Genomic DNA, 22,360 nt, shown 5'->3' with positions numbered 1-22,360 from the left:
ATATTTTAACAAAAATCAGAAAACTAGGTCTGAAAATTTGCACATGCAAATTCCATCACCATTTAAGAAAATTATACAAGATAATTGCTGGGAACGAACGAACAAACACACACACATGTACACACACACATATACAGTTTATTCCACCTATCATTTAAGTTCCCATTGTTATGTACATATACAGAAATGGGACATAGAAAAATTGATGGCAGTATTGTATGTTTGTGTGGTAAATATGTTTACTAATGTAAACGTTGAAACTGTAAGAATCATGCAATAAATACTAAATCTTGAAAGCTGCATCCGAAAAAGTAATTATTTCTTTGTGTTCTATACATATATTTTGAATAAACAGTTTCACTTGAACGATGGTAATTGTAATGGTAATTTTGAATCACCAAAACTGCAAGATGAACAAACATACAACATCACAAAATCAGTTCCCTGGTGTTATCAAGGTAACCAAGGGTTGCACAACTTTGCGATACTGGAAAAAAAATGACAATCTGGCAGCCATATTGGAACATGTCACGAAGTAAATTGACATGTATATGTATGCCATAGTGCTTGATCTTTGTGCCAAGTTTGGACAAAATGGGTGTAATGACCTTTGAATTAAGATTCAAAGACATGCAAAATTCCAACAAAATGGCAGTTCTGCAGCCATATTGGATCCTATCGCAAGCTTAATTGATACATGCATATGTATGCCATAGTGCTTTGCCTTTGTGCCAAGTTTGAACCAAATCGGTTCAAGGATGTTTGAGTTATGGTTCAAAGACATGAAAAATCGCAAAAAAATGGCCGCCTGTCGGCCATATTGGATCATATCACGAATAAAATTGGTGTTCATATGAAGGGCATAATGTTTTGCTTTTGTGCCAAATTTGAACAGAATCGGTTCAAGGATGTCTGAGTTATGGTTCAAAGACATGAAAAATCGCAACAAAATGGCCGCCTCACGCCCATATTGGATCGTATCGCAATATAATTCGACATGCATATGTAGGACATAGTGTTATGCCTTTGTGTCAAGTTTGAACAGAATCGATTCAAGGATCTTTGAGTTATGGTTCAAAGACACGAAAAATCGCAAACAAAATGGCCACCTCATGGCCATATTGGATTGCATCACAAAATAATTTGACATGCATATGTAGGCCATAGTGTTATACCTTTGTGCCAAGTTTGAGCAGAATGTGCTCAAGGATGTCTGAGTTATGATCCAAAGACATGAAAAATCGCAACAAAATGGCCGCCACGCGCCCATATTGAAACATATCGCGAAATAATTTGACATGGATATGAAAGCCATAATGTTATGCCTTTGGTCCATCATGGATGTATGGAAGGATGGACAGATAGTGGACAAGTTTGAGCAGAATGTGCTCAAGGATGTCTGAGCTATGGTCCAAAGACATGAAAAATCGCAATAAAATGGCCGCCTCGCGCCCATATTGGATCGTATCACAAAATAAATCGACGTGCATCTGTAGGTCATAGTGCTATGCCTTTGTGCCAAGTTTGAACAAAATTAGTTTAGCAGTGTCTGAGAAACTGTTGATGACGGACGGACGGACGGACGGACGGACGGACGGACGGGACCCAATCTATAAGTCCCCGCCGGACTTCGTCCGCGGGGACTAATAAATTAGTTCTTTTTCAATGTACGGATAATTGCTATTACAGTATGGACAAATTTTAAATTATGCAAGCCACATCTCTATGTTAAAGGGATAGTATCGGCAACTTTTGACCATTTTTTCGCCCGACCACATAATAAAAACCAAGCTACAATATATCTATCCCACCCTAATTGCCGATTGACAAGGAAATAAGTCAAAACTAACACCCGAATGTGAATAACGAACGGTAATAAAAGTGTTTGCTGGCCTGACGCGCGGCGCTAGTGTTTACAAAATGTTAGGCGATCACGTGGTATGGAACACAAGGAGTGATGATATCACTAGCCACGCGAGAGCGGGATTTTAAACGTGATCACTGTAACAATGGAGACGGAGAGCGTCGTAAGTAATGCATATTTATATCCGACTTACGCACATGTGTATCTGTTTTGATTGTGATGTGTGATGTACGTCCACTGTTCGTTTGAATCCGGAGAGATATTTGTTCAAAGTCTTTTCTTCTGTTGCTTGAGTATGAGAATGGTTTTTACGATTCAAGTGGTGATGCATTAGGTCAGAGTAAAAAAAACAAGGTAATTTAGGCCCGGTTGGCCGGACCCGGCTTCGGCAGTCGATGCATCGCGCGAGCTAGCGCCGGGGCCCGAAACCACGGTCACCGCATCAAAAAGCCCGAAACGTCGAGCATTTTCCACCAACTATTCTTTACTTTATTTATTTACCAAAGTTTAAAACTAGTGCATGCATAATTCGGTAAGTTTGGTTTGTCATTTGTCGGCAAAAAAGTCACCTATTTCAAGGTAAAGGTGACGATGCGATGCTGTACTTCAAGTTGCAACGGGATCGGGAATGGCTTGCACTATGGGCCGCTGACACTAGTTGTGTAGGTACATTTGACGTTGAACTACATGATCCGCAGGAATTATTTTTTGAGCAAAATTTTGGTGGTATTTGTAGTGAGTCATTACATTTGCTAACTCTGGTTACGTTTCCTAAATACCAACCAATAAATTCAAACGTGCCACATTGTTTCTTCTACAGCGAGCACTACAAGTACAGTATACAGTGAGCAGCGACAGTTCGCGAGCTCGGACGCGGGCCCGGGTCACCATCAATCATTGATCAATGATCGTTCAGTGTACAGCCGTCCGCGATGTGTACGGCCTGTTGCATCTGCTTATTTCCCTGAAAGTGTTTTTGCATTTTGGCTAACATTTCCATCGCTTGTATTGCCTATTTCAGTCTATTTTTAAACGCATGTTCTTTGTTTGCTTTTATGGGGGGGATTCTTATAAAATTTACTTTCGTCGCGAGCATCACCAATATCTGAATATGACAACAAAGTCAACATACAACACGTGTAGCCTACATGCATGGTTACAGAAATAAGATTATTTTGCAAATGAAACACAACTGCAAACTATAAGTCATGTGAAGAATTTATTTACATAAGTGACCAAAATTTACCCAGTTACCCGCAACTCAATTTGGTCTCACACGTTTGTAAATTTTTAGTGATTTTCGAAATGTTCAAGGGTTATGACTGTAAAGGCCAACATAAATATTTTACATCGCAGAGCCACACAGTGGTGGACATGTGAATAGGCTTCCTTAGGATCAGATATTGCCAAACTGTCAGATACATTGTTCAATTGACAGGGACACTTGGTTTTACAAAATGCATGTACAAACACAGATTTATATAACTAACAAAAGATTTATGATTAGAAAGAATTCATTTGACTTGAGATAATCCCCCCACCCGTTTTTTTTTAATTTCACCTCAAACTGTTCATACATCAGGCAAAATTCTACCAACTAAAAAAGTTTACTTTGGGCCAAGTTTTATTTATTGACAACTGACTAAATCTACAATTGTGACACATGTATTGCAATGTGTAATAAAGAGTCAGCAGTACGGCCATCCATGCATGTTTTTGATACTTAGCAAATAACTTCAATATCAATATTCACACTCAACATTAAGTTTTGATTTGATTTGAATTCACTTTCAGACATCGTCTGTATCACCTGTTTCATCTAACTCAGAAAGTACATATGAAAGTGAATCAAGAAGTAGAGGCAGAGGACGGGGCAGAGGGAGAGGGGGAGGGAGAGGGGAGGGAGAGGGAGAGGAAGAGGAAGAGGGAGAGGTAGGGGTAGGGGTGGAAGTGCTAGAGGTAGAGGTGGAACCAGAGGCAGAAGACGTAATATTCAGGGGAGTACACCACAGGCAGCTGATGGCATCCAGCAGCTGGAAGAAAGGAAAACAATGCTACGTGTATGTACATAAAAATATATTTATTCAGAAATCCTGAAATAGTAAATAAAACACTGTAAACACAGGGTCTCGCAAGTAATATTTGTATAGAAGTTATGAATATGATCAATAAATGTCTTGTATTACCGGTAAGCTTGTTTTCGTTATACGAACCTTACCTGTTATTAGTGTGTGCCTATTACTTTACCCTAGCTATCTGTGTATAGTATTTCAAAGAAAACAGTCTATATCTGATAATTGCCCTCCCTAATCCCCTTCATCAATTTGTTCTGCCGATCACCGACGCAGGGTGGGGGTGGGGTGTGTGGGGACTTATCGCACGAACCAAATACCTCGTTAGCAGATCATGAGGTAGTAGACGGACTAACTAGTGATAAGCCCCCACCTCCATCCCACATCAGTGATCGGCAGAACAAATTAATGAAGGGGATTAGGGAGGGCAATAAACAGGTATGGACTGTTTTCTTTGATATACTATACACAGCTAGGGTAAAGTACTAGGCACACACTAGACACAGGTACAGCTTGTATAATGAAAAAAGTTTAATACAAGACATTTATTGATCATACTCATAACTTCTAGACGAATATCGCTGGCGAGACTCTGTGATGTAACATGACAGTTTTGTCGGAGTACCACACAGGATAATCTTTTAAACATATTTGCACCTTTGTGATTGCAGGAACTTATTCAAGAAATGAGTACAGAAAGCAAAGACAACATTCTTTTGCAAATGGTTGATTACCATCCAGCTTTGGTGTTCAATTTAGTAAAACCTACAGTCTTACAGTCAGGATACCATCCACCTGAATCATCACAACATCCAAAATGGTGTATCTGTACACATTGCAGAGAAATGCCAACTGAACTGGAACGAGTATGCTGTGATAGGCTACCAGAAATGTGTTATATCTCAACTAGCAGTAAGTCACTCTTTTTTTTCTAAATTGAGAGATTACAGGCAGATAACCTCCCCTTGTAAAATGAATGTTGTTATGTAGGTCATTTCCCCCACACTCATCATGACCTGAGTTCGATTAGTCTAGAACATTCTCAAGGTCACTGCCCTTGATGACCTAACAACCTCGAATTCAATTAGTCATGTTTGGAATGTTCTGGAAAGTTGATTAGTTGTGTAAGGGAGATAATTTTAGAACAGTAATTAGCATGTCAATAAAAGTTCTAGATTGTTCTTATATGCCTTTATAAAAGGGACGTGCTCAGCTTCCAGTCAGACTTTTGGGATCGTGTCTCTTGTGTGTTACTAAACTCCAGCAGTAGTCATTCTCAAGACTTTTCAAGACCTTCACTGTCAACGCTGGATTTATACTGTGGACTTTATGCAGCTGCAAGCCTGCAAGGACTGTTCATTCATCCGACTGACTGTTACAACTCTGAGACTGGAGCTTTGCCGTCCCAGCTGAGATAAGTAGTCTGTACACTTTTAAAGCTTGTACTCTATCCCTGACTTAGCAATTAGTTTTATTTTCGTAATAAATTTTGTTTAAACGTTAACTGCTGAGTTCACCCTTTTGTTCGTTTTCTCTGCACGTAACAAATTGGGGGCTCGTCCGGGATCCGAATATTTTGAGCCGTTTGACAACATTTTGCCTGCCTTTTCAAAACTACTGTATACTGTGAACTCAGCAAAATTCAATCATGGCGGAATTCAAGCCAGACGAATTTATGGATGACCTTGATCAGGACGCATTTGATTCCCTCAAAAAAGACAACCTCATTGCACTGGCCAATTTCCTTAAAGTAGAAGTCAAAAGATCTATGCGCAAGAGGGAAATACAGTACCACATTGCAAAACATTTAGTTAATTTAGGCCAATTTGAGGAATCCACCTTGAAAGATTATGAGCCCGAGTCTACCTTTGAACTAAGAAAATTAGAATTAGAAATGCAGACAAATTTGGAGATCAAGAAACTAGAATTACAAATGGAAAAGAGAGACAGGCATTAGAAAAAGAAAAAATACAAATGCAATTACAAATGGAAGAAAGACAGAGAGAGAGAAAGATAGGCAGGAAAGATTAGAAATGGAAGAAAGACAGAAAGAGAGGGAATTGGAAATGAAAGAAAAAGAATTGCAAATGGAAAGAAAGACAAAGGGAGAAAGAAAGAGAGGAAAAAGAAAAGGAAAGAGAATTAGCAGAACACCGACTGCAGTTAGAAATGAGACGTTTAGAGCTTGGACAGTCAGGAAAATTCTTCCCTTCAGACAAGTTTGACATCACTAAGCATTTCAGGTTAGTTCCCCCTTTCCAAGAAAAGGATGTTGATAAATATTTCCTTCATTTTGAGAAAATTGCTCAGAGTCTGAATTGGCCTAAGGAGTCCTGGTCTATGCTTTTGCAGAGTGCTTTGGTGGGTAAAGCCAGAGGAATTTACATTCAGTTGTCAGTAGAGCAGGCTTCAGATTATGATTCTGTGAAGGAATTAATACTCAAGGGCTATGAGTTGGTGCCTGAAGCTTACCGTCAGAAATTTAGGGATTGTGAGAAGGTGAAGGATCAAACTTATGTTGAATTTGCTCGAACAAAAGAACAACTGTTTGATCGTTGGTGTTCTTCTGAAAAGGTCAGTCAGAATTATGACAAATTACGACAGCTTGTTTTGATTGAGGAATTTAAAAGGTGCATCCGGAGTGACATCAAAACATTTATCAATGAACAAAAGGCAGATACATTGGAGGTTGCTGCACGTTTGGCCGATGATTATTCATTGACCCACAAATCTTCATTTCTCAGCAAACCATCCCAGTCCTTTTCATACAGAAACAATGCAGGTAAATTTAACTCCTCCTTTTCATCCAAGAATTTCTCAAAGGAGAGTAGGAAATCAAATGACAGCAGTTCACACAGTTCAAGTAACACTCCCACATCATCAGATCCCAAGTCTCAATCTCCTTCTGACAAACAGTTCGGTACACTTTCTTGTAATTATTGTAAGAAAGACGGCCATTTAATGTCAGAGTGTTTCAAATTGAAAAAAGAAAACGTGAAGGTCAAAATGGTCAAAGTGGATCTAAGCCCACCGGCTTTATTTCTTCATCAACTCGATTAGAGTCTAATAATGTGTGCAACACATTTTCTGAGGTTAAACCCCTCTCATCCCCAATTAATGAGGTCAAGGTCAATTCTTCTCAAGATAGCATTATGGGTATTTTCGAACCATTTATTCATGATGGTTTTATATCACTTTCTAGTGATTTTTCTTCCGCTACCCCTGTCAAAATTTTAAGAGATACCGGGGCTTCCCAGTCTCTTTTGTTGGCAGATACCCTGCCGTTTTCTGAAAAGTCATTTTCAGGTTCTAAAGTTCTTATTAAGGGGGTAGATTGCAATGACTACATTCCTGTTCCTCTCCATAATGTCTATTGTCTTCGGACTTTGTTTCTGGACCTGTGACTTTAGGTATTAGGCCTTTTTTGCCTTTTGAAGGGATTCACCTTCTTCTTGGAAACGACCTTGCTGGGGACAAGGTCATTACTAATCCACTTGTGACTGATAATCCTAGTTTAGATCAGGATCCAGAGCCAATTGAACAAGAGATACCCGATTTATTTCTTCGTGTGCAATTACTCGAGCCATGTCAAAGAAAACTTCCGAGAATCAAAATACTCTCAAAAATAATGTCACAGATGTTGACTTAAATGACACCTTTCTCAGTCAGGTGTTTGACACGGATCATTCCGTTATCCCTCGTGGATTTGAAACTTCCAGCAAAACTTCTGCTGACCAAAGTCAGACATTTTCTAGATCAAATCTCATTGCAGAACAACACAAAGACCCAGATATTTTGTCTTTGTTTGACAGGGTAGATGATGAAGGTAAAACTTCAGATAGCTCTGTTTCCTATTATACAAAATCTGGTATTCTCATGCGTAAATGGAGACCTCCAGATGTTTTGGTTGATGACGATTGGGCTATAAAACATCAAATTGTGGTTCCAGAGCCCTATCGTGCTGAAATATTGCGCCTGGCCCATGAAACCCCCTGGGCTGGTCACTTAGGAGTCAGGAAAACTTATCATAAAATTCTCAGTCACTTTTATTGGCCTAATCTCAGGCAGGATGTAGCACATTTCTGTAAAACTTGTCACACATGTCAAATGGTAGGAAAGCCAAATCAGACCATTCCAAAGGCCCCTTTACAGCCAATTCCTGCATTTCAAGAACCATTTAGTAGGATACTAATAGACTGTGTTGGGGCCCTACCAAAAACAAGATCAGGAAATGAGTACATGCTGACAATAATGTGTACATCAACTCGGTTCCCCGAAGCCATACCACTGAGAAACATAAAGGCAAAGACTATAGTGAGAGCTTTAGTCAAATTTTTCACTGTATTTGGCCTCCCTAAATGTGTCCAGTCCGATCAAGGCTCCAACTTTATGTCTGGAATTTTTCAACAAGTAATGGATCAGCTAGGCATTAAACAGTATAGGTCCTCCGCCTATCATCCAGAAAGTCAGGGTGCTCTTGAGCGATTTCATCAAACTTTGAAAAACATGATTAGGACCTACTGTTTTGACACAGAGAAGCAGTGGGATGAAGGAATTCATTTTCTGCTCTTTGCTGTTAGAGAGTCAATTCAGGAGTCTCTTTGGTTTTAGCCCATTTGAGCTTGTATTTGGACATACAGTCCGTGGCCCACTTAAGCTCGTTAAAGAGAAATTCCTATCAGACGATGATGATTGTCTGAATATTTTGCAATATGTGTCAGATTTTCGTACAAAACTCTCTAAAGCATGTGAATTAGCCAGAGAAAATCTTGAGTCATCTCAGCAGTCAATGAAAACCAAATATGATAAAAACACCTCAAAACGGAAGTTTGAACCAGGTCAAAAGTTCTTGTTCTACTTCCGGTTCCTGGCAAACCACTCCATGCTCGTTACTTTGGGCCATATCTAATTGATAAGAAATTGAGTGATTTAAATTACATCATAATAACACCTGACAGGCGAAAACAAAAACAGCTATGTCACATAAATATGCTTAAGCCATATTTGGATAGGGATAATCCTACTATAACTCAGCCTGTCAGTGCAGTCAGTTCAAACCATTATGAAGATAGTGATACTGAAACTGACTTGAGTGAAAATACTCTAAACTCAAAGCTGGGCTCGGTCAAGCTTCAGAACTCAGAAATCCTGGAGAAGCTGGAGTCTACAAAGTTGGCACACCTCCAGCCAGAACAACAACAACAGGTGAAAGAACTGCTCCATGAATATAAACACCTGTTTCAAGATGTTCCAACGAGGACAAACGTCATCTATCACGACGTTGATGTTGGGGACAGTAAGCCTGTAAAACAACATCCATACAGACTGAATCCAACAAAAGCGAAATATCTCCAGGAAGAAGTCAAATACCTGCTGGACAATGACTTTATTGAACCCAGTAAAAGTAACTGGAGTTCGCCGTGCATACTTGTTCCCAAATCAGATCACAGTTATCGTATGTGCACGGACTTTAGGAAGGTCAACACTTTAACAAAGACAGACACTTTCCCAATCCGAGGATTGATGACTGCATCGACCGAGTGGGAAAAGCCAAGTATGTGACGAAATTTGACCTACTGAAGGGATTTTGGCAAGTCCCTCTGACGGATCGTGCTCGTGAAATATCCGCCTTTGTTACACCAGACGGATTGTTCCAGTACAAGGTGATGCCATTCGGAATGAAGAACTCTCCGGCAACGTTCCAACGGATGATCAACGACGTCATATCTGGGCTAGACGGGTGTGCAGCCTACGTTGACGACGTCGTCCTGTATAGTGACACCTGGGAGGAACACATCAAGCTCATGCGGAAGTTCTTTGAGAGACTGAGCAAAGCAATGTTGACTGTCAACCTTGCCAAATCTGAGTTTGGTTGGGCAAGGGTAACTTACCTCGGACATACTGTAGGACAGGGTGAGGTAAAACCTGTGATGCCAAATCAGTGCCATTTCAAGTTTTCCCATACCAAACTGCAAACGACAACTGATGCGCTTTCTCGGTATGGCTGGTTACTACAGAAAATTCTGTCCAAATTTCTCCACAATTACTGAGCCTTTGACTAACTTACTTAAAAGGAAAGTAAAGTTTGTTTGGTCAGAGCAATGCCAACAGGCATTTGATACACTTAAAGCCATACTGCAAAGTGCTCCAGTGTTGTCTGCACCAGATTTCACTTTGCCATTCAAATTAGCTGTGGATGCTAGTGATACGGCTGTGGTGCTGTTTTATTGCAAGAGGATAGTCATGGGTAGATCATCCTGTTTGCTATTTTTCACGCAAATTTAACAAATCCCAGAGAAACTACTCTACAATTGAAAAGAGTGTTTATCTTTGATATTAGCTTTACAGCATTTTGAAGTTTATGTTACTTCTTCAAATCAGCCAATAGTGGTTATATTGATCACAACCCTCTTGTTTTTCTGCAGAAATTTAAAGGCAAAAATCAGAGATTGCTAAGATGGAGTTTAATGTTACAGGAGTTTAATCTTGACATTAGACATATCAAAGGCAGAGACAATTTAATTGCAGACTGTCTCTCTCGTATTTAGAAATTATTGTTGTTCACTTTCAAGAAATTTTATTGTTGTTCACTTTCAAGAAATTTTCTTTAGAGTAAAACAAAATTTGAGTACTTAATCCTTTTCAAGATTACATTTGTAAAAGAAAGATTTTTCTTTGAAAAATTTTCTTTTTTGAAGAGGGGGTGTGTTATGTAGGTCATTTCCCCCACACTCATCATGACCTGAGTTCAATTAGTCTAGAACATTCTCAAGGTCACTGCCCTTGATGACCTAACAACCTCGAATTCAATTAGTCATGTTTGGAATGTTCTGGAAAGTTGATTAGTTGTGTAAGGGAGATAATTTAGAACAGTAATTAGCATGTCAATAAAAGTTCTAGATTGTTCTTATATGCCTTTATAAAAGGGACGTGCTCAGCTTCCAGTCAGACTTTTGGGATCGTGTCTCTTGTGTGTTACTAAACTCCAGCAGTAGTCATTCTCAAGACTTTCAAGACCTTCACTGTCAACGCTGGATTTATACTGTGGACTTTATGCAGCTGCAAGCCTGCAAGGACTGTTCATTCATCCGACTGACTGTTACAACTCTGAGACTGGAGCTTTGCCGTCCCAGCTGAGATAAGTAGTCTGTACACTTTTAAAGCTTGTACTCTATCCCTGACTTAGCAATTAGTTTTATTTTCGTAATAAATTTTGTTTAAACGTTAACTGCTGAGTTCACCCTTTTGTTCGTTTTCTCTGCACGTAACAATGTAACTGATACATGAATGCAATATGACAATGACAACTTTTCGATATATTGTTTGATAATTAAACAGTACCATTAGTAATGTAATTTTCACTAGACTCAGGCCCCTGCAAAGCATCATGTAAACTCAGTGGTATTTTACATGTACTGATTATCATTGTCAGTCTTTACATTTGGAATTGCCTTTGCTAATCTGGAAACTTGATGGTAATCAATTTGTTTGCCTACTGTTGAATTCAAGTGCCAAGTTTACCTCTTCTGATTATCACACACCCCTTCCCAATTATGACATTGGTTTGGGTTTGGTGACTCAGGACTCTCTTGTAACAATTAGTCTATGGCATGACTGGGTCATCTTGAAATAATGACTACAGAAAAGAATTTAATAATGTGTAATTTTTTCAGGATTTCAGGCTCCTTGTACTGAATGAAGCTGTATTGGCAATAGCTAGAATATACAGAAGAGATGTGTTTGCGACAGATGATGGTGATGACATAAATCGTGCAAATCGCCATGCTGCATATCGGCAGTTCACCATGTGGAGACACGGATTTCTAGGTGCTGGAAATAGACGTATCATTCCCAGTTGCTGTGTTTGGTCAATCAGAGACAAGTACCCAGACTCTTTTGGCAATTACACAGGGTTTATGCCCTCGAGACTTGCCTGATTGTTTTTTATCAGATATCCAGGAAACTATCACACAGTAAGTGAGGCTACCCACAATTCTCCATGATCTGTACACACAGACATAACTCACTGAACTGAAGCAAATTTCTTCTCTACACAGAACAACTCGGTCCATATTTCAAAATTCTAGCAACATAGTTCTGATAATCATAATTTTCTGATTTCTCACTGTGAATAATGAGAAGATCAACCCCTTTTCCGCAGAGGAGATAGCAATTTTGTAATTTTGTTGACATAGATTTTTGACAGCCTTACACAATATTTTCAAGGAAACTAAGGGAATAAGTGGCATCTGTGTTGGCAAAAGAAAGGGTATTGATTTTTTTTTAATGTTTGTAACAAAGGAAATTTGCATGTCTGACAGGCGGTTTTGATGAGACCATCTTAGTTGCTGATAACTTTATCTTGACAAGTATGCAATTTTAGCACCTCCAAACATGAACTTCTTATTCAATTTACTCTTGAGTGTTAAACAAAATCAATAATTTTGGAACATAGTTTTAACAAATAATCCTGAACTTAAATTGTAAGTTACAAATTGTTAAGAAACTGATAAAATTGAAAAAAGCCTTAAAGGACCGAAGTCGGCCATTTTTGATGAATTTTGTTTGATACGAGATACTATTTATATTGTTTGACATGTTGAAAGATACTGAATAAATGGGTGACCATGCATATATTTGACTCCGGTTCTAGACACGATCAATGAAACAATCACGAAAATGAGTTAATGGTCATTAATTCATTGTCGCGATGATTTCATGTGTCGTGTCTAAAACTAGGGTCGAATACATGCATGGTCACCCATTTATTCAGTATCTTTCAACATGTCAAACAATATAAATAGTATCTCGTATCAAACAAAATTCATCAAAAATGGCCGACTTGTCCCTTTAAGCAAAAAAAGTGTGGGTGAACAAATCAAGGGGAATTATCGGTAGCCTGACTTACTGTGTATCATGGCATACAGCAAGTATGTACCCACACCCATTTCTTGCCAAAAAAGTTTACATGTTCCTTACCCAGGGCACTCACAGAAAGAAACACAAATTGTAAGTCAGTGTATAGTTCATCACTGTTCACTGTTTTTACATTCTTTTCCCATTTTTCCCATAAATGTTACTGAGTTAGATTTTAGGCAGCTTGAAGCATTTATTGTCTTCTTGACCTTTTTTCCTGCACAAGGATTGCTGTTGGTGGTGGTGGCAATTCAGCAAGGTGGGCTGATAACCTACGTGGGTCTTGTGGCTCTAGTTCAACTTTTCTTTGCATTCCTTCTTTGTCTGCTAATCTTTTCTGTAGAATGGACTTCAGCAAATCTGTGATATGTGGATATGTTTATCCACCTTCACAGGACTCGCAGTCCACCGTCCGCTCTTCTTATTGTAGCGTCTCTGAGAGCTATAATAGACATTGTGTATAAATTACTATATTTTCCATATATATTCCATATGTTTTATATTTTTCATCTGTAACATAATTACTATTTATTTTATCAGTATTTGTGTTTTGTGCAATTTATTTTATTCAAAGTCTTTCGGTATTAGCATTATGGTTTTAGATGAAACTTACAACAGTATAAGCAACAACTCAGGTATTTCATGTAGCTGTATTTGCAGACAGTAACAGGTACAGTAGTCATAACATTTGACAAAGTTTTACAGCTTATGCTTTTGATTATCATTACAATGCCTGATTGTTGCAGAAATTTTGTTCCGTTCGAGTTCAAAAATCATGTGTAAGCTATTTAGTCAATAACCATCCCCAAGCCCAGTCTGATGGTAACATGCTTTCTCACTGTTGGACCAAAATTTGCGAGGCTAGTAAAGTTTTAGTAAATATATGTATTGTACTAAAATGTTCAAGGTGTCCACAGTACATGCTATCATTTTGATAGAATTGCCATCATACTGGCTTTGTTCAGCTAGGGAGCCTTGTATATAGCCCAAGGTGAACACAGTTTGTAGTTTTGAGTGGAGCTAGAATAAATGCATGCACTTATCAATACCAAGTGTGAAAATTTACAACGGCTTGCTGATCATAACGATAGCAAGGACCAATCCTTGACAGTAGTAGTCAGAATCATCCCAGCATATCTACCACTAGTTCTTAGAGCAAGGTTTTAAAATGTATTTAGAAGAGAATGGGGCTGACTGTCCATAGGTTGATTAGTTTGACATACTCAACCCTGTGCTTGTTAGCTTCAATTTTTGAATAAAGCTAGAAAGTTTGGCTGATAACACAAACCTTTGAAAATTCATGGAAGATATGACTACTGTCCCATCAAATATTTAAAGTTTTTATTTACACTCTTTCATTTTTACAATCATTTTTTTGTGTTTATCCTCAAGAGACAGTTGGATTTACATTACTGTCATAATTTATTACTTGTTTACAACTACTTTAGTATTTTATTTGAAAATATGTACTTTTTGTATAATCCAATAAATTTGTCATAACTCACATTATTTCACCATTTTTGTTTCTTCTCACTTCCCTTCCATGATTAATATTATGGTCCATTGCCGCCAATAATTCCTGACTCTGTAAATAGGAGGTGTATAGGCAAACCTCTTTGCTGCATACATCAGTATGTTCTGTTGGAAAAGTTCCAACTCTGCTGTACTTCTGAAATGAAAAGTAAGATACACATATCAGTGTGATGATAATGGTTATCGTGTTTCAAGGCCCAATCTGGACAGAAGCTTCCTCTTGCAAGGAGGATCAAACAGACATTTTCTTTCCTTTTAGTACATTGATGTGACTCCACATTTTCTGACAAACTGAACACAAATCCACCCTCTTGATAAATCTATAGAAAGAAACCTACAAATGTACCTGTACATGCATGCATACTTGCCAATTTGTATGCATGCATGTATATGTGTAGATGTAAAAAGATAAACACATGGACAACAGACCTATTTTCCATCCTATAACAACAACAGTTGCTTCTTCTACCAATCATGTTGTCACTTCACTCCTTTCATAAAATCTTTTGCATTTCCCTCAGAAAAGGACAATCACCCTCACCTGTCATGAGTATATGTATGTGCACAGTATGTCTTAGTTTATCTGTTATTGCATGGGCAAATAAACTTCATTCACCTCAGGCACATCATAAATAAGAAACTAGCTGAGAATGTCGCTATTTGACCTTGGAAGTACCTCACAGTATTGCTATGATTGTAACTGTAGCAGATCATCTTGCATTCTGTGAATCAAAATAATGCAAAGAGTTAGCCAGTCTTATTTATCTGTCACACACATTGTTTTACTGAATAGACTGCAAGATGATGTGCTACAGTTAGCACCACCATTCAGTACTTTGACATATATGACATTCCTAGCTAATTTTTGTATGTATTTTGTGCCCCCAGTGTGCACAGTTTATTTGTGTTACCAATCATCACACATTACATTACCTGAAATTCAAAAAGTATGGAACCTTGTTGAGGAAAGCTTTATCCAGGACAATCTTTCGAAGAGCAACATGAGCGGGGTCATTCTTATTTAGCCATTCCCTTTCAGCCACAGTTTCTTCACACAATGGACCATGATCACACTTGTTCATACCCTGACCATAAGGAAGTATCCATGTATGTTCATTCACAACATGGTGAAGAGTACCACACCAAATTCCCTACAGTGAAGAGAACATGTAAAATTAATTATAAATGTAGGTCTCACACTACAGGAGGGTGTAAATTTTGATCAATGTTATTTCTGTGAAAACTGACAGCAGGACTTCGGTGATACCAGTCATACGTTACCATCATCAACAGATACATATGTAGCAGACAGATTGACAAATTCAAGTCATACCTTCAATACTTGGCAGATTTGAAAAAAATGACATAACATATAATGCCATCATAGTGATGTTAAAACTAAAATAAAAACCCACTTCCATGCAATGTAACCATGTAGTACTTTTGTGCTATCCATGGGCAGTAAGCTAGCTAAAACAGGTTATGATCAAAAACAGATGAACTGATATTTTTATCCTAATTGGTACTAACCACAGCTAGCAAATTTTTCTTATTCAACATTCCAATCTGTGATGTTTGGATTGGTAAAACTCAAAAGAAAATCACAGCATGATTAGTCATGTGAAACTGTACAATCCAAAAAAACATTCTTACCAAGAATTCATCGTAGCTTGTCGCCTTTTTACAACAATACCAGAAGTGAGTAACAATGTGCTGGCTCCATTGCAGTAATGCTTTACATTGTTTGTCTTGACCAGCCTGAACAAAATGAGAGAATATATGGTTATACAGCAAAGTTTTGACCCTGTAGAGCTAAACCCAGATACAACCCTGTGGTACAGGTTGTGTCAGCAAAGACGTCTTATTGCTGTGACAGGAGTTGTGTACGGTCTGTGGCCAGTGCTGTGATCACATGGCTGTATAGAAATTTACAGTGCTGTAGACACAGTGATGTGACAGGGCCTGAAATTTCTGCCTGTCCCAGTACTGTACACACAGTGATGTGACTTCCTAACTGTATGTAACAGGGTCTGATTTTTTTTCAATGTGCTCACAATTATGCCTGTATTCAGTTCTCTCATCAAAATTTGCCCATTTTCTGAATACACAAACCCCTGAAATCTGACAAAATTTCAGACCCTCCATCAGGCCCTGTGAATTCAACACTGACACACCAATGTTCATACAGCAGTGTTTCAGTCATGTGGTCACAGCACTAGACACTGCCAGAAATTCCATCACCGTATACATTCCTGTAATATCAGGTTTGATTCAGATCTGTCCATACACCCCTGATATCTGACCAATTTTACAGTTACTGTAACAGAGATTATTTCTCAGGGACTGTTACAGGTACTGATCAGACCCTGCTACAGACATGTACTCAACTCTGCTTGTAGTTTTCTTGCTGTGTAGTTCTTGTTAGTGTAGTTACAATGTATGTTGTGTATTACTGTACAGTCATACAACTGATGTCAATTTAAGATTTAAATTTAGTTAACTACACTTGTGTTGCAGCTGGCTCATTTATGTTATTTGGAGAGCCTTACCTTCATAATTTTCTTTCCTAGATTCTTGGCTACATGCCAGATATCATAGGAGTGTTTGATGCCTGGGTAAGTCCTCTCTGTATGGGAAGGGAAATGAGAAAATTATTTTGTTTTCCAAATAATACCTTGGACACCCATTAACCCTTTTCCTGCCAAGTCCATATTCCACCATCAGGTCAAGATGGTTAAAATTAATGAAACACACCATATTCCATATAGTGTATTTTAACATAGTACTGTACATTTGAAGGCTGTTGAAAACATAAATACGGTAAACTTGATTTTTTTGGACTAAAGATGCTATAACATACCAAGCCAAGTGGGTGAAAATCTGTCTTGTTTGGCCTCAATACCGCTTTTTACTGACTTGGCTGATGGGGAAGTAATAGTCTAAATACTGTCTGGCAGGAAAAGGGCTAAGGATGAAGTAAAATATATACTGATAATTGAAATCTGTGTTGAATCCCATGAAATGAAGTCACAAAGTATGCCAATCTCAACTGGTGAATGTCCAATCAGTTTTGCCTATGTACTACCAATACAATGTCACATAGTTTGTTTAAATAGCATTTAATGGATATTCATGGGTCCATGAAGCATGAAAATGTGACAAAAATATTCCTTTTTTACTGTTTTACATGAATTTGTTCCAGAGCACTCTTTCATACTGTTCAACTTTTCATTCAAATAAGATAAACATCATGCTTATGCTAGCCGCGTTCCCTTCATACCCACAATCCAGGTTTAAATATGAAATATTAGTATCTTTTCCAATGGACCAGACATAAATGATGACAGACTGTCATGAATATTTATTCTACCTTTATCATGTATGTTGAAAATCTTGACCACTTACTCATAAGTGCACCAATCTGTAAATGGCAATCTGTCACTACTTCTGTAATTTCTACCTCCTTATCTTGTAACTGTGAGAGGCTGACCTGGAAACATGCCTTTTCCAAGTTTGTCGATTTCCTATCTGTCTGGCGCTTGTCCATTGTCACCAATGACAAAATATCTTTAGATTCATTTTCCATCATGGTATATGAGCAGTACTGCGCACAGAAACCAGGTGAATCCATTCTTCCATCTCCTGTCAGAATAATGTTAAATTGAGCATACTGTATGAAAAAACTTGTCGATATTTTAATTCTCCAAAGACTGTTTGTACTTCATACATGCAAATTGAAAGAACACATTATGCAAACATTGAAAAGTATGTTTATGTGACAATAGGGCTATTTGTCAAAGGAACTCCATTTATAGAGTCAAACTATCTCTGCCTCTCTTCTGTCTCCATCTCTATTTGCCTGTCCCTCTTTGTCTCTTTTTCTCTGTCTCATCTGTGTGTGTGTGTTGAGAGAGATCACTCACCAAGTACTACAAGATTCTTGTCTTTATGTTTGTCAATCATGTTCTGTTGATGTTTCAACCAGTACTCATCAATACTTGGTACAAGGTAGTGTTTTTGTATTTTGTAAAATGTTGCTTTGGACACTATCTTCAAGTTCAGCATTTTAGCAAACAAATGAATTTTTCCATAGTTGTTTCCTGACAACAGTATAGCTGCTGAAGTTATCAGGTCTCCACTATGAAGACGCCTGTTCAGTAACGGCTGAGAACACCATTTAAAATTGGTGTGGTTGGCAGGACAAGCCTGATATACAAAGAAATTAAAGAAAATATTTCTAAATATGTGCCACACTTATAAAACTTAGCTGCAGTCAACAACCTATACAAGCTACAAGTTTACCTTTCCAAAGTCAGAAATTGCTCTGTTATTTTTCAAATACAGTATGCAGTTTATGCATTTGTGAAGTAACTGATCTCACATATCAAAATGAGTCAAAAATTTAAAAATTGTCCTCCTTGATGAAACTGAGAAAACTTGTATCAGAACATACCCATTTCAAATACAGAGCTGAACCTATCACTTCTTTAGAAACCTGGACAGCTCCTTTACAGTTGCTCACATGACAGATGCTATTAATCTTTGCATTGGCCAACACTAGAAGTTGTTGCATGTATGTCAGACATACATGGTCATTCAGAAGCCCACTGACATCTTCCTCTGTTGTGATTCTTGAAATGTTTTCAACATTTTCACCCTGTGAAGTTTCTGTTACTTGATCAACATCATCTTCATCATCATCATCATCATCATCATCTTCCTGTGCAGATTCTGTATTGTCATCAGAATAACTGTCCTCATCTTCTGCTAATTTCATTTGTTTTGGTCTGCAAATGTGGATAATGTTCTTTTAATAATCATCATAACATTTTCCTAGACTGCCATTTTTAACACTTATATCAGTATACTCATATTGTTCTCAACACATGTTGTTCTCACCAAACAATCTTTGACACATAATGCACTTTAAAAACATATCCTAACTGTAACAGTGGAAGTATGAGATCATGCAAGGTTTCCCGTGTCATCACAATAGGTGTGAACTCTACTGTAATGACATCTGTTGTACTGTATAAAACAATTTCAAGATTACCTGAGTGTAAAGGTAAAACTGGGTTCATACTCTTCATCGCTTTCATACTCAAAGTCTTCATCCTCTTCCATTGTAACATCTATAGTTACTCTTTACAAGGGTAAAGCAATACATCAAAGAGTCAAACATGAGGTGCAATTGAGACATAAAGATATTTGCACAATTTACATAATATGACAAAATAGTGAAATTCAAAAGTAGTACTTCATTACAACCTTTGATTTCTAAAAAAAAATCTGGCAAATTCCAGTGAAAACTTACTCAAATGGATCTACGAATGAAGTCAACATCTTTTTCTTGATTCCTTCTCCCTTTTCTCTTCTCCTGTTGAGGTATTTATTTGTGATATTATTATTATGATTCAAAGATAATATTGATATGTACAATGTATATGCAGTTTAATGTGTTATCCATGCTTATCTTCCCTTGTTCTTTCTGTATCAACTTTGTCAACTATTGAAATTAATGGATAGACAGTGGTATTCCAGACATATTTCTATTCAAGGACACTTTGTAGATTTGTGTTCTTATAGATTACTATCTACTGCCAAATTATCAATAATCATCACAATTTCTTTCTTTCACAAAATCACATCAACTTATGTTTAATGATGAATTAGTTACTATACCTTTGACTGTCAGTATCAACATTTACATTAGTGCATTGATCAGAAGCAATCTCTTCAACACCTGACATTGCAGTTAGAGTTGTACTTCCATTTCTGGTCATAAAAACAACAAAATAAGATAAAATATACTTTTAAAAAGTGTAATTAAATGAATTAAATTTTTTAAGAAATGATGAAAAGTATAGAGACAACAATAAAAATCCCATGACCATTGATTTTCTTGTACACTGTAACTATTGATAACTGAATGCATAAAGTGTATTTTGCAACATGATCATATACTAGTATTTCACAATGTCTATGGTCTTACCTTCGATCAGATTCCTGTGATATTTCTGAAACCCCAGGACTGGTAGTGAGTTTCTCTACTTCAACAAGCTTACTCTGTGAGCTTGGACCTGGTGTTGAAGTCACTGGAACAGTCTTTGGTTTGGTTGTGAAATATCTAAGGTGGTACAATATAGAGTAAACAATTCAGAAAGATCTTTAATGTTTACTTCAACTTGTTAAACATAAAATAGACCATATGTACAAACTCAAAGAATCACTGTTTATCCAAGGATTAAAGACAGATAATGAATTATCTCTTTTCTCTACTGGTACTAAGGCTGTTTCCAACATTACTTAGTAACTTTTTTCTCAAAGTTGTTTTCAAAAAAGGTGTCATTTTAAATGTCGTTTCCAACATCGAACAGGAGGTATAAACTCGACCCTTATCCTGAAATATTTTGTTCAACATAAAAATAACACCATGCCGGTAGGTCTCAATGGACATGAGGCACACGGAGGTACTTCCTTCATGATAATGGTGTCAGGAGTGGAAAAGCAAACGAACGAGACTGTAAACAATTGTTTACAAACTTGCCAGACGAAACATTAAATGCAATTCAAATGGCCATCCTCAGTTGGTGATAAAATTGCTGCAGGTCTGGTTGCGTCAACGTTCAGCGTTCGAAATCTTAACTGCAGTATGGGTCTGTGTAAGTACAACTACAAACAAACAAAACAGAAAGTTGCAACTGAACGCGGATCACACAATGTTTACACATGCTGCATGCCGTGTACAGCGTAATGAAGTTGGCGCTGATACTTGGTAGTTCGTCTAATTTCTGAAAAGAGATATCTCGTCAAAATCGCGCTCCGATGTCCGGCTGATGTTATACTGAAAGTTGAACACGATACGCGTACGAAGCACGACACACATGCATTGCACTTGCAGCCCGCAGGTTCATATGATTCAAACCATGGATGTTCAAACTAACTTACCGATCAAGTAATAAACGTGCTACTTCGGCGTGGGATGACAACTCTGCGTCTTCTTTGACCTGCTTCCAACGTTCTATTTCTTCATAAATGTTAATTTTTCCAACATTCCTCCTTATCCTACTCCGCTTTGCTGCTGACTCGCTTTTTTCGGTCGACCCACTGGTCGCTTGCGCTGTGGTGTGGACGCCATTTTAACAGAGTTGAACTGTGACATGTGCGGTACTTTTCTTGCGCATGCGTACAAAGTCGATTACGTTGCATTCAGTGTGTCAACATCGTTGAATTTCTGTCCGTTAAGAAATTCACTTCGTCAACATTCTTTATCACGAGGAATTGATACACGTTACGTACTGGGGTCACTTAGTAGGTGATTCTTCATGATTCACTGTGCTTATTCATGTGAATAGTACGCGACGTGCGACAAAAATAGTGAAATATTCTCAAAAGTTGCCGATACTATCCCTTTAAATACTATATTCCTCACACCTAAGCTGGTCTCATATGTTTGAGTACTTTTTGAGACATGTCATGTGCTCAACAATTTTGGTCCATCAATGGATGTATGGAAGGATGGACAGACAGATGGACAAACAAAATTCAAGTGATGAAATTGTATCCCTAGTGTGCCTTATAGTACAAGGATAAAAATACCGCCATTATACGGTGTCGCTCAAATTTGATCAGAATTGGTATATACCAGTATGGGTTACCAATGATCAACAATAAATGTTGTTTCTATCTGTTCAGTGGAGGAAAATTCTACGTTGATGTTATGACAATGATTTCTGCACAGTACAACCAGAAAAAACAAGAAATATTTAAACCAGAAAAACAAGAATGACAAAAGTAATTAAGGTCTGAAACTTTAGGTACTGGAGGTCAACTTTAGCAACATGCATAGCAGAAACAAGCCCCTCTTAGTTTGAGTATAGACGGTCTTCCCCCCCTCTACTGTCTATGGTTTCAGCAGGTCTGTTAATATATAACAGTTTATAAACAATCACAGGAAATGACTCAAGATCAGTGG

General features: G+C 37.8%; 2 protein-coding genes across 9 annotated transcripts in view; both read right to left on the bottom strand.

Annotated features, from left to right (window-relative positions):
- The window catches only part of LOC139114793 (coiled-coil domain-containing protein AGAP005037-like), a 77,295-nt gene that overhangs the window by 17,872 nt on the left and 37,063 nt on the right, over nucleotides 1-22,360 (bottom strand). The window lies entirely within an intron of this gene.
- LOC139114795 (uncharacterized) lies at nucleotides 13,231-21,774 on the bottom strand. Of its 2 annotated transcripts, none has more exons than XM_070676726.1 (13): nucleotides 21,334-21,774; nucleotides 20,378-20,512; nucleotides 20,068-20,160; nucleotides 19,700-19,762; nucleotides 19,439-19,528; nucleotides 18,839-19,172; nucleotides 18,309-18,591; nucleotides 17,791-18,027; nucleotides 16,935-17,011; nucleotides 16,039-16,143; nucleotides 15,319-15,536; nucleotides 14,358-14,521; nucleotides 13,231-13,294 (listed from the first exon to the last, which is right to left on the bottom strand). In XM_070676726.1, the coding sequence occupies exons 3-12, from the start codon at nucleotides 20,133-20,135 to the stop codon at nucleotides 14,383-14,385; spliced, it is 1,614 nt and encodes a 537-aa protein (XP_070532827.1). In that variant the 5' UTR covers nucleotides 20,136-20,160; nucleotides 20,378-20,512; nucleotides 21,334-21,774; the 3' UTR covers nucleotides 13,231-13,294; nucleotides 14,358-14,382. The 2 variants fall into 2 exon arrangements, 1 of the variants encoding a protein (XP_070532827.1); XR_011547946.1 differs by lacking the exon at nucleotides 13,231-13,294 and adding an exon at nucleotides 14,927-15,107 and having other exon boundaries at nucleotides 14,431-14,521.

Source organism: Ptychodera flava, chromosome 16 (genome assembly GCF_041260155.1).
Source record: "Ptychodera flava strain L36383 chromosome 16, AS_Pfla_20210202, whole genome shotgun sequence".
NCBI lineage: Eukaryota > Metazoa > Hemichordata > Enteropneusta > Ptychoderidae > Ptychodera > Ptychodera flava.
This window is presented reverse-complemented; position numbering and strand designations above follow the sequence as displayed.

Excerpts from the sequence above, each read along its gene's own strand:
- LOC139114795 (XM_070676726.1), bottom strand. The coding sequence starts at position 20,135 with ATGTCAGGTGTTGAAGAGATTGCTTCTGATCAATGCACTAATGTAAAT. Across the intron at positions 18,592-18,838 it reads CAGCTCTGTATTTGAAATGG|GCTTGTCCTGCCAACCACAC; the intron begins GTATGTTCTGAT and ends TTTGTATATCAG. Across the intron at positions 17,012-17,790 it reads ACAGATTGGTGCACTTATGA|AGAGGACTTACCCAGGCATC; the intron begins GTAAGTGGTCAA and ends CTTCCCATACAG.